Raw genomic sequence first — 12313 nt, 5'->3', positions numbered from 1 at the left:
GGCTTTCCGTGCGGCTCTGGGCAGTTCCGGAGCAGCCGGAGCCGATGGCAGCACCACGAGGGCAAGGGCTGTCCCCCAGGACCCCCAGCCAGCTGATAGGAGCCCAGGAGGGGGCAACTAAGTCATTAATCAGGCATGGAGGCACCCATCTCGTTGGTCTCACAGGCCCCCTGACAGAGCAATAAGCAGGAAAAATTTGTAGGTTTTTTTAATCTAAATGAGAAACGTGCAGGTGTTGTTTCAGCCAACTAAAGGTGTTCTGAAACCAATTCCCATGCAGCAAAATAAGTCACGCCAAAAGAGCTGGGTTTTTAACCGACTTTTTACAATACAGTGTTCCTTTTCAAAGGCTTTTCAAGGAGAGATGCTTCACTGACGAGGACAGGCTCTGAAAAGCCTTTGTTTAAAAGACTGGTGTATTTCTAAAAAAATGTCTTAAATTATTTTATGGCTTCTACACGTGCCCGGTGACGGGCGAGAAGTGGATGCTAAAGCAGAGCAGGCTCCACCTGTGCCCACGCCAGGGCCAAGGGCTGCGCGTTCCGTTTCATTTGCTGTGCCAGGTTAAATGTTCTGCTTCTCCCTGGAGCTGCAGCTGCTCTGCGGAGTGAAATATCCACGTGTATATTTGTACATATACATATATATATATATATATGGCCTTACTGATGGAGAGAGAGATTCAACATGGGCTTTTGATCAACCACTTTGGAAAATATTTTAATAAAGACAATTTCTGAAAAGAACAAAAGCACCTCTGCTTCAGTGTGGCTGTTTTCCTGATGGGACAGGACGGTGTGTTCCCCGGCTGGCCACAGGAAGAGCCCCCCATCTCCCACCTCCCACCCCAGCTTGGCTCCCGCCCGTTGCGGGGAGGAAGGCGGCAGCTGAGGGAGGGGGCGATGCTGGTGCAGGAGAGAAGGCTGGAGGCAGCCGGGTAAAGACCAGCCGGGAACTGAAATGGGGGAGGCACGGGTTTGCCTCGAGTCCAGAGCCACTCGGTGCAGCTCTGCTGCTTTCTTTTTTTCTCTCCTTTGTTTCCCCAGGCTGAACTGCATTTTTAAACTCCCATCACTATGAATTGAGACATTCTGATACATTCCTTAAGGCCTAAATGGTTTGACTTCAGCTGCCGTTATATGGCATTCTCAGGCGTCTCTGCGTACAGAGAGGTGACGGTCCCATCCTTCCACTGGACCACAACGTCTCCTGATCTCTGATCCTGGGGCACCGGCTCCTGCTTTAGCGGTTCGGCCGGGCTGTATTCCTGCACAGGCATCAGGGCTTGCTTGGCTTCCAGCTCAGCCTGCTGGGTCGTTTGCTCTGCTCCTCCATACGTATGGATCTTCCTTTTCCTACAGAGGAGGCATAAGAAGGAATTGAGGAGTGAAGCAGCGAGCCCAGGCGGCGTCTGGGGGCAGGCATCCACCCCCCAGTGGTGGTTACATCCATCTCTTTGCACTTTGGCCCTGGGAACACATCAGCTGCTTACGGGCAAACCCCACCAGCTGTGCTGTGTCATGTCAAGTGCTGTGAAATGTCTGAGTGCTCACAGCTGCGGGGTTTACACTCGGAGAACACCACAGCACCCAAAGCGAGGAGGCAGCACCCAGCAAGGCGTCATTCAGATGAGAGCATGGCAGACTTGTAATGTTAGCTCTTTTCTCCCATTTTAAGACGAAAGCTCTGGCCCAAATGTAAGTTTTTTTGCTGTAGAAGACAGCAAGTTGTTCCCCAGCTGCAGGGCTGCTGTGCCGTATGGCCCGGGGGAACATTGTGGGAACGCAGATGAGGAAAGACTGGGGTGTCCTGCTCCAGAGCCCCTATATTCCCTTGTACTTATGGGAGAGCACCTCACCCCACATATTTAGTGTCACTTCTCTCCCAACAGCCCTCTTGGGCTGGGCAGAGCTGTTGTAGATGCTTTACCAGTGAGGATCCAGGGCCCGGAGAAGCCACTTTTTCCAAGTGACACATGAGGAGAGCAGGGAGTCAGGCAAGGTTTGACAATGAAGGGAGTTTACCTTTGCTCTTCGAAGTTCAAAGGGAGTTTACCTTTGCTCTTCTCCCCATCACTCAGGGCTTGTTCCTGCCCTGCATCTCAGCGTGCTCCCCTGACCTGTCAAACCCCCGTGTCTGTCTGCCTGGGCAGGTCTCAGCATACCACCATGCACCAGAAGAGCCCCAGATTTTCCTGACTCACCTGTTTCGCACAATGTTAATGGTCAGGAGGAGAAGACCCAAAATCATGGCCACAAAGGAAAGCGCAAGGATGGAGTAATTCCACGTCGACGCTGGAGGAAAGCAGAGAGAGGCAACATTAGCGTGCACAGAGCAGTGTGGCCTGCAGAGCCCAGCCAGGCATCTTCTGAGGGTCCCCAGCTCAGAGTGCCACGGCTTAGCTGCAGGATGAGGGCAGAGTTGCTGGTGTTCAGCTCAGCACCCAGAGCAGAGCACCCAGGTCACATTTTTGGGGATAATCTCAGCCAACTCTCCCTTCCTGGGCAAGGGACTGACTTACACAACTGCCTTCTGCCTCTCCCAGCCCCCTGCCTCAGGCTCTGTATCTCACACTGACCACATCTGCCTTTCATGGCTCTTCATCCTCACCCGAGAGCTGAGAGTGGCTGTGTCCGAAGGTAGGAGCAAGGCTGAGAGCGGCAGCATCCCACCAAGAGCACTGCTAGAAGGGCCTCCCCCCCAGCTCTGCAGCTTTTCTCTCTGCTGCCCCACTCAGGCAGGTAGAATTCGCCCCTGAACACCGGCAGCACAGATGGCAGCAGATGCTCCGTCCTTGATTCTTGTGGCTTTGAAGTTGAATCTTGGGGCACTGACCCGCTCATATCAATCTGCTCCCTCCACCCTGCCAAAATCACTGGTCACCCCAGACCTTTGCTCTCTTGGCAGGCAGAAAGAGGCTAACACCCCCTCTGGGAGGAGACACTATCTCAACAAAGCCTCATGCCTGTCTTCACCCATGGCCACCTTCTTCTGGAGGTGGTGGAATGAGGGTTTATATTTCTGGGGTAAATCACCTCCCGGGGTAATTCCCTTGGGCATCTCCATCAGGCAGGGGGGTTAACAGCCAAGGACTGTGTAGCTTTCTTTCAACTCTCAAACCAGGAAGGTTAATGGGACTTACGGTCTTCTCTGCGGAAGAACCAGAGCAGCTCCTCCAGCTCTACTTCATCTATACCCAGCGCAAGGGTGACGTTGCCTGCCATGGGGTTGTACATGTGTGTGCTGGCAAGCGCTGCGGTGAAGTACCTGTCTGGCTCTGCCTCAGCTGTGCAGGAAAAGAGCAGAAAGATTAAATGATTGCTCACTGCAATACTTCGGGCCAGAAACGGCCTTCCCCTTGGCCCCCAAAGTTGCCCAGCACGTTCCTCCAACCAGGCAGAATGTAGCCATGAAGGCACAGCCTGATTTCATGCACCAAGAAGCGGAGAGCGTTCCTGACTCACACTGCAGATCCCATTATGGGGGCACGCAGGGTTGGAAAGACCCCAGGATACTGACTGCGCCTTTCCACATTCCCCAGCAGCATGTGTGTGTGTGTGTGTGTGTCACCGGTCCCTGGGCCTGTAGCTCTTACCTGCTTTCACCTCACAAACGCTCCTGTCTACATCTTGCCATTGGGCCTTGAGGCCTCTGACGTTAGTGAGTGCGACTCCTTTCTTGTTTGCCACCAGGTAGTCCTGGCTGCTACCCAGAGGAGAGAGCAGCGAATTCGAGCACTCCCAGCGCGTGGAGCTCGTGCCGTCGCAGAGACTTGTCTGCACCCTGTCGGCCCCCACCACGGAGAGGCAGCTCTGAGTGCCGCGATTCATCAGAGAATCTCCTTGCCAAGACCAGTCCTGGAAATCTGACTCTGGATCACAGTCCTCCAGCAGTAAATTCCCATTCACCGTGCTGGCTTGTAAACACAGCTTGAGTTTAGCATTTTTCATCAGAAAAGCTTCAGTGCCTGAAAAGAAAGCACCATATGAGCGTGGCCACCCCCTAAGCACAGGACATATACATACAGAGAGTATATAGGGCAGATGGGAATGACACCCAATTCTGGAACTGGGAGATCAGCTTAGGGCAAAAAGCATTCAAGAGGCAAACTGCTTCCAGTCCAGCTTCTCTCTGGGTTCCTGGTCTCGTAGCTGAACTTTCCCTAACCCGCACTTCTCAGCACATCCTTTTGGGTGGGTCCTGGGGAGCTCAGCTAGACTTGCCCTTGTGCCTAGTGCTGAGCTCTGTTTGAAGCTGTATCTGTAACTGTTCCCCGGAGAAGAGATGATGGTAAGCTCCTGTCCTAGACTTGAGCTCTGCTCCACAGCCTGGCCCACGCTTAGCCCCTTCCTGCCATTCCCCAGAGACAGGAGGCTACTCTCCTGGTTTGTTCCAAGCAGCAGAGGAGGCTCAGACCCTTTGGTGAGCCTCACTGCTGGCTTCTGCTTTGCCTCCAGGGACAGACACCTTGATGTCTCGCTTCAGCTGGACGAAATAGGAACTGCCTTCAATGTCTCTGTTTCTGGGGGACCACAGGGGGAAGCATTTGGCCTTTCCAGTTTGGCTGTCTAACCTTGAAGTGTCAGCTGAAGCATCTCTCCACACAGCAGAGGTGCAGAAGGTCCCAACATACATTGATGCTGGGGGAAAAAATCAAATGTCCGTGAGTCAACCATCTTCCTTGGTGTCAAAGAGATTGCAACAGGTCTCTAATGACTGCCTTTGCCCTAATACTATCCGTATGCGTTTGCCCTCAGCCAGTGAGGCATTCCTAAGGTCCTACAACAACGCTGGAAACTCTTGCACGTGTACATGCAGCTCCCACAAACCTGCCCTGCAGACAATGCCTTGTTGTAACCCCTGCTAAGCCTGGTGTGGGTGAGAGCCCGTGAAGAGGCACAGCCTCAGCACGTGTGACCTACTTCACCCACACTATCCTCCTCTAAGCCAAGACTCTACCTTGCAGCAGGAAAAATGGGATTATCCAGAAGAACTTCATATTTGCATGTGCTGCCGGGATGGATCACGCCTTCACCGGTGTTTCTTCAGCGCACAAGTGCCTGGGAACAAGAGAGGGACGAGAGGTGAGGGAGAACCTCGCAGTGTCCTCTGCGAGCTCCCACTGTGCAGTGCCACTGGTTTTATCAGCGGGAGCCCTTGATGTGATATGAATTATTACTCAGAGGGACTGGAGACAGCAGGCCAGCATGTTTCTCCTCTGGTGTCTACAGCAGATGAAAGGAGACAAAACCACAAGTGGAAGTGATGATCTTTTAAATGACTGCGCTCACGCTGATTCCCCTCCCTGCTCTGTATTCAAAGGGGGGACCTGAGGTATCCCTGAAGTTGTGTCACTTTTTTTCTTCTGCAGATGTGAGTCTGAGCTGTCAGCACAGGGTGCAGACGCCCCGGGAGCCTTTCAGGCGATAGCAGAGTGGGCTGGCATGGAGCCTGGGGTGGGACCCCTCACTAGGTGACCCTGTGCAGATGGGAGGAGCTCAGCTGCTGGGAGCCATCCCCTCCCCAACAAGCCTCACTGCTTCCCTCCTTGCTCCTTGCCACAATCCTTAGAGAACACATACTCTGTGGACAGTGACTACCTGCTGCCAATCCACGGATGGCAGAATAAGGGCATTGAGATGAGGAAGTGGAGGGCTCAGCTCCAAGAGGAGGAAAAGACAGCTTGCCATGGAGGCAAAGGTATCTCCCATCCCTCAGGGAAGCAGAAAGCTCATCCTTGACCTTTAGTCCCTCATTTGTCAGTGGCATCAATCCAGTTTTTATGGCTTCTTGTCCAAGTCAGTTCTGTAGCCTCCTTTGGAGGGATCTGATCTGAGCAGAGGGCTTTCCCCTCTGTCCACTGTGAGTTAGTTGAGACAGTTAAGGTGGCTCAGCGGCTCCCCCCCGGGCCACCGCTCACTGGCCTCATCTGAACTGTCACTCACTCATAGGTGAATGACACCACAACACTCATGCATCCCTCAGACACGCTGGCCCCACAGGCCATTAATTATTATATGAAGACTTGAACTTTTACGACTGTGTGATACTCTCAACTTTTACCCGCCTTTGTAGGGTGGCCTGGCACTGTCTGAAAGTGTTCCCTGGAAATTGCTCACCAGCATGTTCCACCGTGCCAGGCGTGTCAACAACACTGCTGCTGACTCCTCAGGGAAGCATTTGTCCTATCGGTTATAGACCTAATGATTGCTACTATTTTCCCCCCCTTCTCAATGTCTTCACAATTCAAAGTTCACATTTTATAGCCAACCAGGCATGCAGGCCTGCTCCCTGCTGCCAGAAAACCACCTGTTAGCAATTTTTTGAGGACGGGACTCTGAAGTATGTGGTCCACTTTGTATTTCAGAAAAATATTGGTAAAGCTGCTCCCTGCAGTTAGGGACGCCAATTACCTTACCGTCCAGGTAGGCTTCAGCTTATTCACATGGATCACTCCTCAGAAAGGAGGAAATAAAGTCTTGGTGCTGATGAAATCTGGTTAAAAGTCTGCTACAGCCTAATAAGACGTGCCACTCAAATGTGTTAAATCTTGCTGTGCAAGGCTTCTGTCTAATCACTTGCTGGAACAGGAATATTTGACATGCATGTTGCTGATTTTCTCCTAAGGTGTTTCATAAGTTGTGGGCCACCTCCTGGCGTCTGCACTAAAGCTCCCATGCACAGCAGGGACGCTTAGAAAGCTGCTAAAAGTATTTCACTACTCCATAAAGCCTTCAGCATCACCAAATCTCTCCCAGACATGGGAGGCCAGAACGTCTCAGGTACAATACAGTAGCGGAATGGATATTTATCATGCTTTAACAGGAAATTTAGGTAAAAGACTTTAAGGCAACCCCCCTGGTTATTTTAAAGATCTTTTATATCTACATCAAACTGAACTGAACATCAAACTAGTTTGGAAGTTTCATTCATCAAAGCTACAAAACAAAGTGTTCTCAGGCCACTGTATCTACCCCAGCGGAGAGCCTGAGCAGGACCTAGGACACTGCCCACACCACCAGTTTCCCCAGTAAGGAAACAGCGAGTCCCACAGTTGGGCTGGACACACTCTGGAGAGTTTGGATCTCCAAGCGTCTCTCAAGGAAACATTCACCTGTGTTATTTTGGGTTTATACTTATACCTGAACAATTCTGTAATTTCTTTCTGTTTGCAAATGGGATTTTCACATCAAAAGCTGCAAAATTTATATGCTGTGCCTACTTCAGGAACAAAGAGTCACTCGCCAATGCTGTCCCAAATCCTCTTGTTCAAAATCAGGATCTGTGGATTTTGGTGGCACCCTATGAAACCTCAAGAAAGTACAGAAAAATGGCAAGTGACTGCTTTTTGCTCTATGTATTGATCCCAGCACTGAAATGGTAACATCCTTCCTCATGATGGAAACCTTTGGAGGTATAAGACCCACCACAGGCACAAGGCAGAGCTGAGGGATTGGTACCCTAAAGGTTGGCATAACCCGGCGAGGGGCCTGTCCTGTGTGGGGACACGCATGTCCCCAGCTGCACATGGACTCTTTCCAGCCAGGACACAGCACGTGGTGCTGAGAAACCACCATGTGCTCTGTGTGTTGGTTTTTATCAGGTCTAATACTCAAGACTCCTTACCAAACCAGATGTTGCCCTCACTCTGCAAACGAGAAGTCTTGAGATAATTACTATAATGATAAAGATGAGGGGGAAAAAAAAGTCTTCTGGAAAGACCACCAAGTACAGCTTCTGTTAAGATGATGGAGTCCCTCTGGACACTCTACTCACTACACAACATGGGACAATGCACTTAGAATGTCCTGGTCTCTGTAAAATAGTCTCCTCTTGTCAGACTCTCTCTCTGGTGGTTATCTTATCTTAACTGATTGTGTTAAAATGTGTCAGTTATTCCAAATACATTATAAAAGTGGGATTTCCTGTCTTTGGGATTCTTACAGGGTATACAATGGCACCCCAGGGAGATACAAGTGGATAGGTTAGTTTATAAAGGTACATTAAGGACAAAGTTCAATTAAAGAACACAAGAAAAATGTTTAATATTTAAAATACTAAAGCAAGAAGGCAGTCTGTACTATCTTTTAACCTTTGAAAAGTCAAAAGTTAAAGAGCAAATCTGAGTTACATTAAATATTTTCCTTTGGCTGCTTTCCAGGCTGTTTATACTCAGGAGTTATCTCAGCCTGCTTCTCACTTGCCATTCAGTCTCTCCTTAAACAAGCCATACAGCCTTTGCTTAAAATTTCCAAGGATCCGAGCTTTCTAACTGAAACAAATAAATAAATAAGCCTTTCTTTACAGATGGCTATAAATTAACCCACCAGCTAGTGCACCAGGAATGTCCGTTAATCTCCGTTAACTCACCAGAAACACGCAGTTCCCAGCAGAGAGGAAGCTACATTTCTTCTGTAAGCCCTGCTGTCTGAAGACGTCTCCTCCGAGCACCCGTCAGCGACTTACTACGGCAACACGACTGCCTTTCCTCCTACTCTCGGAATGCTATGAGCTGTGATTCATTCTGCTCCTGAGTCATGTGTGAAGGCCAGTTCAACAGGTGAGGTTCACTCCAGCCCCTGAAAAAAAAAAAAAACACTCCTCTTTAGTGGGTCCATTTACAGGACGAGGTAAATGACCTTTTCCCAAAGAAAGAACCTTGGGAACTTCCAGCTTATTTGCTCAAGCTATTGGCATAATCACTATTAGAAGAGTATGCCGAGTAGAATGACACTCAGTAATAAGTTACCCTGAGGTTAAAATAAAAGATAACGTTCACTCTGCCTGGCTCATTCCTCATGGCATAAAGGAAGCATGTCCTGACAAAACAGATATTAGCCCTTTTTTGGGTTTTTTTTTAGTAGTCATTCTAAGGCTCACGGAGCATTTTACACGAGCGAGACTGACTTTGCAGGCAAAGCACAAATCACCCATTTGAGATGCTGCCATCCCTGGAGATGTTGCCATCCCTGTTTCACAGGTACTGGCCACAGCTGGCCAAGTCAATATCCTAAAAGCTGATGTGTTATCTGTTTGTGCCATCCACATTTGGAAAGGAGGATTCCTCCTCCCTGAACTACCCGATCCATGGATGGAGCTGCATCCCGCAAAGCAAGCTAGATACCTCTCTGTGATGGGCCTGGAGCACACAGCTAACACTGGTTAGCTTAAGCTCAATGGGAGACAGGCACACCCTCCATGTTTGTCCTGTTCTTGGTGTTTTCCAGCTTGAAATACAGTGTCTTTGGCATTGAAGCCATGTTCCAGTGTGATTAATCTGTTGAATCCCACCTCACGTCTGATTCAGAGCTTCCTCTGGCTGCCCCTGTGGAATTTCACCCCGCAGACATGCATACTCCCCAGACAGAGATGTTTTACTGTTCAGCATCAGCCTGGCAGGGATCCGATGGGAGCTCTCGCTCAGAAACGCGTCCTCTGGGAAACAAGAGCTCCTCTCTGCTGGGGGAGGCAGGCCGAGCTGGGACATCACACCACAGTGTAAATTGTGCCTTCTTTCCTCCTCATTTCAAGTTGGATGGTTTAAAGAGTCCCACCACACTAGGGAACGCTTTTTGACAGTGCCCTTGTGACCCCTTCCATCGCCAGGGGTCACAGTGACAGGACAAGTGGTCTCACAAGCTACACAATCCTCTGTCCCCATGCCTTTGAGAACGGCACAAAACAAATGCCTGGCCCATGTAGTGCAATCTCCTCCGAGCAGAGGGATGGAGATGCTAACCACGGTGAAGAGGTGGCTCTAAGTGGAGAAGGGCAACTGCAAAGCCCCAGAAGGTCCCTTTTCATCCCAGGTTCCAACATGGCTTGATTTATGTAGGACTCATGTATGTACATGGAAATAAAACCAGTTTCCCACTGGTTAGAGTCGGCTCTTGCGCCCAGTGATCCTCTCCTTCTCCAGAGGAACGCGGACGCGCTCAGGAACAATCTCTTCAGTAACGGCTGTGAGTGTTTTATTTCATATTTCCCTTGACAACGTTGGCACCCTTTAATGGGAGGTATCTTTTTACTTCTTGGAGACGCTTTCAGAGTCTTTGGCTGGGAAGCAAAGTGGAGATAGGCTGTTGATTTGTGTTCTGCTTCCTCCTTGGATTTTTCTTCACTACTCTTAGGAAGAACTTGTCTGACCTTGGTGTTTCAATTTTGCTTATCTTTTTTGATCCTTTCTGTGTCTTTGACCTGAAATGCCTGGTTACAGAATAACTAAACATTCAGGGTTGCTTTTTTTTTTTTTTTCATGTACAAAAGCAGAGTTCAAATGCAGCAGGAAAGCAAGATTTGTGAGCTTTTTTTATTTTTTTTTTTCCCCTGAAACAATCAGATTGTCACTTTTATTCTGCTGGAAAAAAAAAAATTACATCAAAAGAAATCTTCAGGTAAAATTCATGTACACTGTGTCCAAGGCATAACAGCCATAATCTCTCTGCACTGTACAATCGTATCAGAGCTGAGGATGAGTCACTTGGGAGCAAGTATATACTGGAGTGAATTTAAGTCCACTTCATAAACTCACTGCAAATGAAACATTAATTACTTCGTGTGTAAGCCTGGCGATCACTCAGCACGGAGTTTCAGTATTTCCAGGAGCCTTAACTACAGGCAGAACTGAGAATCCCTCTCCAGGGCTTCAGTCCCCGAGGAGCAGCAGGTGAAGCTCCACGCACAGTGCAGATGTGCCGCCGACATGGTTAACGCTTCCCACGCCGGGATCCAACACCTGGAAATTAACATCGAGCAGCAGCCGGATGCTGGGTTCACATTCCCAGCTTTCGGGTGGCGTTTGGGTCATCCAAACACTCACGGTCGATCCCTGGCCTTTCTGAAGCACTGGTGATAAATCCAGGGCTTCACCCAAGATTTCAGAGAGCTGGTGTTCTCCTGCGCGACACAGGACGTCTCCCTCCAGCAATTGCTCTGGCTGCTTCTGCAAAACACGAGAATTTTTCAGCACGTGAGATATTATGCAGTCAGATTTTTTTCAGCGTTTTGAGATAAGTGGTCAAATTACATGCTGTGTGGAACCCCGCTTCCTCTCTTTTGGCGCCTGATACCCGTAACTGCCTGTAATCACTGAGTTATTGTGCAATGACTAATTGTTCCCTGATTACCAGCTCCATCCTATTTCTGATAAGATGGGCTGCTCGCCTGCCCTTCTTCCCCCCGTCTGCTTTCCAAGACAAACTACGCTGGTTGCTTTAATCTCTGCTCGAGCAGAAGCCATTCTTTCATCCTTGCCCCCCTCTCATTTATCTTTTTGTATTTTTACTTTAGTATATTGTTAGAATATATATATTATATTATATATATAGAATATATATATTATATTCTTTCAGCTGTGCACTCTGAGAAGAGGCAGCTGGAATGGAACAGTGTCCTAATTGTGACTAAACTGAGGATTTTCACGGAGCTCCCCAGGTGAAAAGGAATTACGTTTTCTGGAGCAATTGATTTTTACGTACTGATTCTCAGCTAGGAAATTACCTCTGCATGTAATAGTTTATTCTCCTTTTCTCAGGGTGCAGGAACACAGGCACCTCAGTTAGGATGGCCTGGATCATTCTTAAATTTTTTTAACCTATAACAGCACTTTTTCATTAGTTTTCCTTTATTTCTACTGCTGGAGCTGGCGGCACCTTCCACAGCTGAGAGAAGAAAGCCCTAACGATGGGCAGAACAGATGCAAAAAAGGGAATGAATATGCAAAGCACTGCTTAGCACGGCACAAAATTTCACTTTCCTTAGTGATCCTCCCCTGGTGTACCCGTCCGACATAAATTCTGTCATCCAATTTCCAAGTAATTTACATGTTTTCACTGGCATTTAAGAAACGTTTCCAGATTCACACATTCCATCTTTTAGCAATTCCTACTGTCAAAGACTGTAGGATACACTGTGATTTAGCTGCGCAGGGTTTGTGTATGTCATTTACAGTAAATGAAAAGCCACACAAATAAACCATCTTCCCATGGGGAAAAAGAACGTTCTTGGTAAAATGATAAAATATTTTTATTCTTATGTTATGGGAGAAAATAGTTAAGTGGTTATTCTGACCCCATAGTTTATAAAAAAAACATTCTTTAAATTATAATCACTGTTAAAACAGAGCTGCCCAGAGGCGGACACAGATACGAGCTTTTCAAAGGCTGCGTTGCAGCCAGCAGAAAATCAGCGGCTGCCGTGTCAACACCCCTGACGTTGTTCCCCGTTATCTTCGCACTGATATTGGCAGAGCGGCCAATTTACGGCCACGAGGCCCAGGGTTACGCGTCCGGGAGACGCTCGCTCGGGCAGCACC

General features: G+C 48.7%; 1 protein-coding gene across 1 annotated transcript; it reads right to left on the bottom strand.

Annotated features, from left to right (window-relative positions):
* Window positions 1–697: 697 nt before the first annotated feature.
* SLC51B (SLC51 subunit beta) lies at window positions 698–8539 on the bottom strand. Its single transcript, XM_074156362.1, has 6 exons — window positions 8371–8539; window positions 4960–5060; window positions 3596–3967; window positions 3143–3286; window positions 2204–2294; window positions 698–1355 (listed from the first exon to the last, which is right to left on the bottom strand). The coding sequence occupies exons 2-6, from the start codon at window positions 4997–4999 to the stop codon at window positions 1136–1138; spliced, it is 867 nt and encodes a 288-aa protein (XP_074012463.1). The 5' UTR covers window positions 5000–5060; window positions 8371–8539; the 3' UTR covers window positions 698–1135.
* Between the last annotated feature and the right edge of the window lie 3774 nt (window positions 8540–12313).

Source organism: Numenius arquata, chromosome 11 (assembly GCF_964106895.1).
Source record: "Numenius arquata chromosome 11, bNumArq3.hap1.1, whole genome shotgun sequence".
NCBI lineage: Eukaryota > Metazoa > Chordata > Aves > Charadriiformes > Scolopacidae > Numenius > Numenius arquata.
This window is presented reverse-complemented; position numbering and strand designations above follow the sequence as displayed.

Excerpts from the sequence above, each read along its gene's own strand:
- SLC51B (XM_074156362.1), bottom strand. The coding sequence starts at position 4,999 with ATGAAGTTCTTCTGGATAATCCCATTTTTCCTGCTGCAAG. Across the intron at positions 3,968-4,959 it reads CCCATTTTTCCTGCTGCAAG|GCACTGAAGCTTTTCTGATG; the intron begins GTAGAGTCTTGG and ends CTTTCTTTTCAG. Across the intron at positions 1,356-2,203 it reads ATTAACATTGTGCGAAACAG|GAAAAGGAAGATCCATACGT; the intron begins GTGAGTCAGGAA and ends CCTCCTCTGTAG.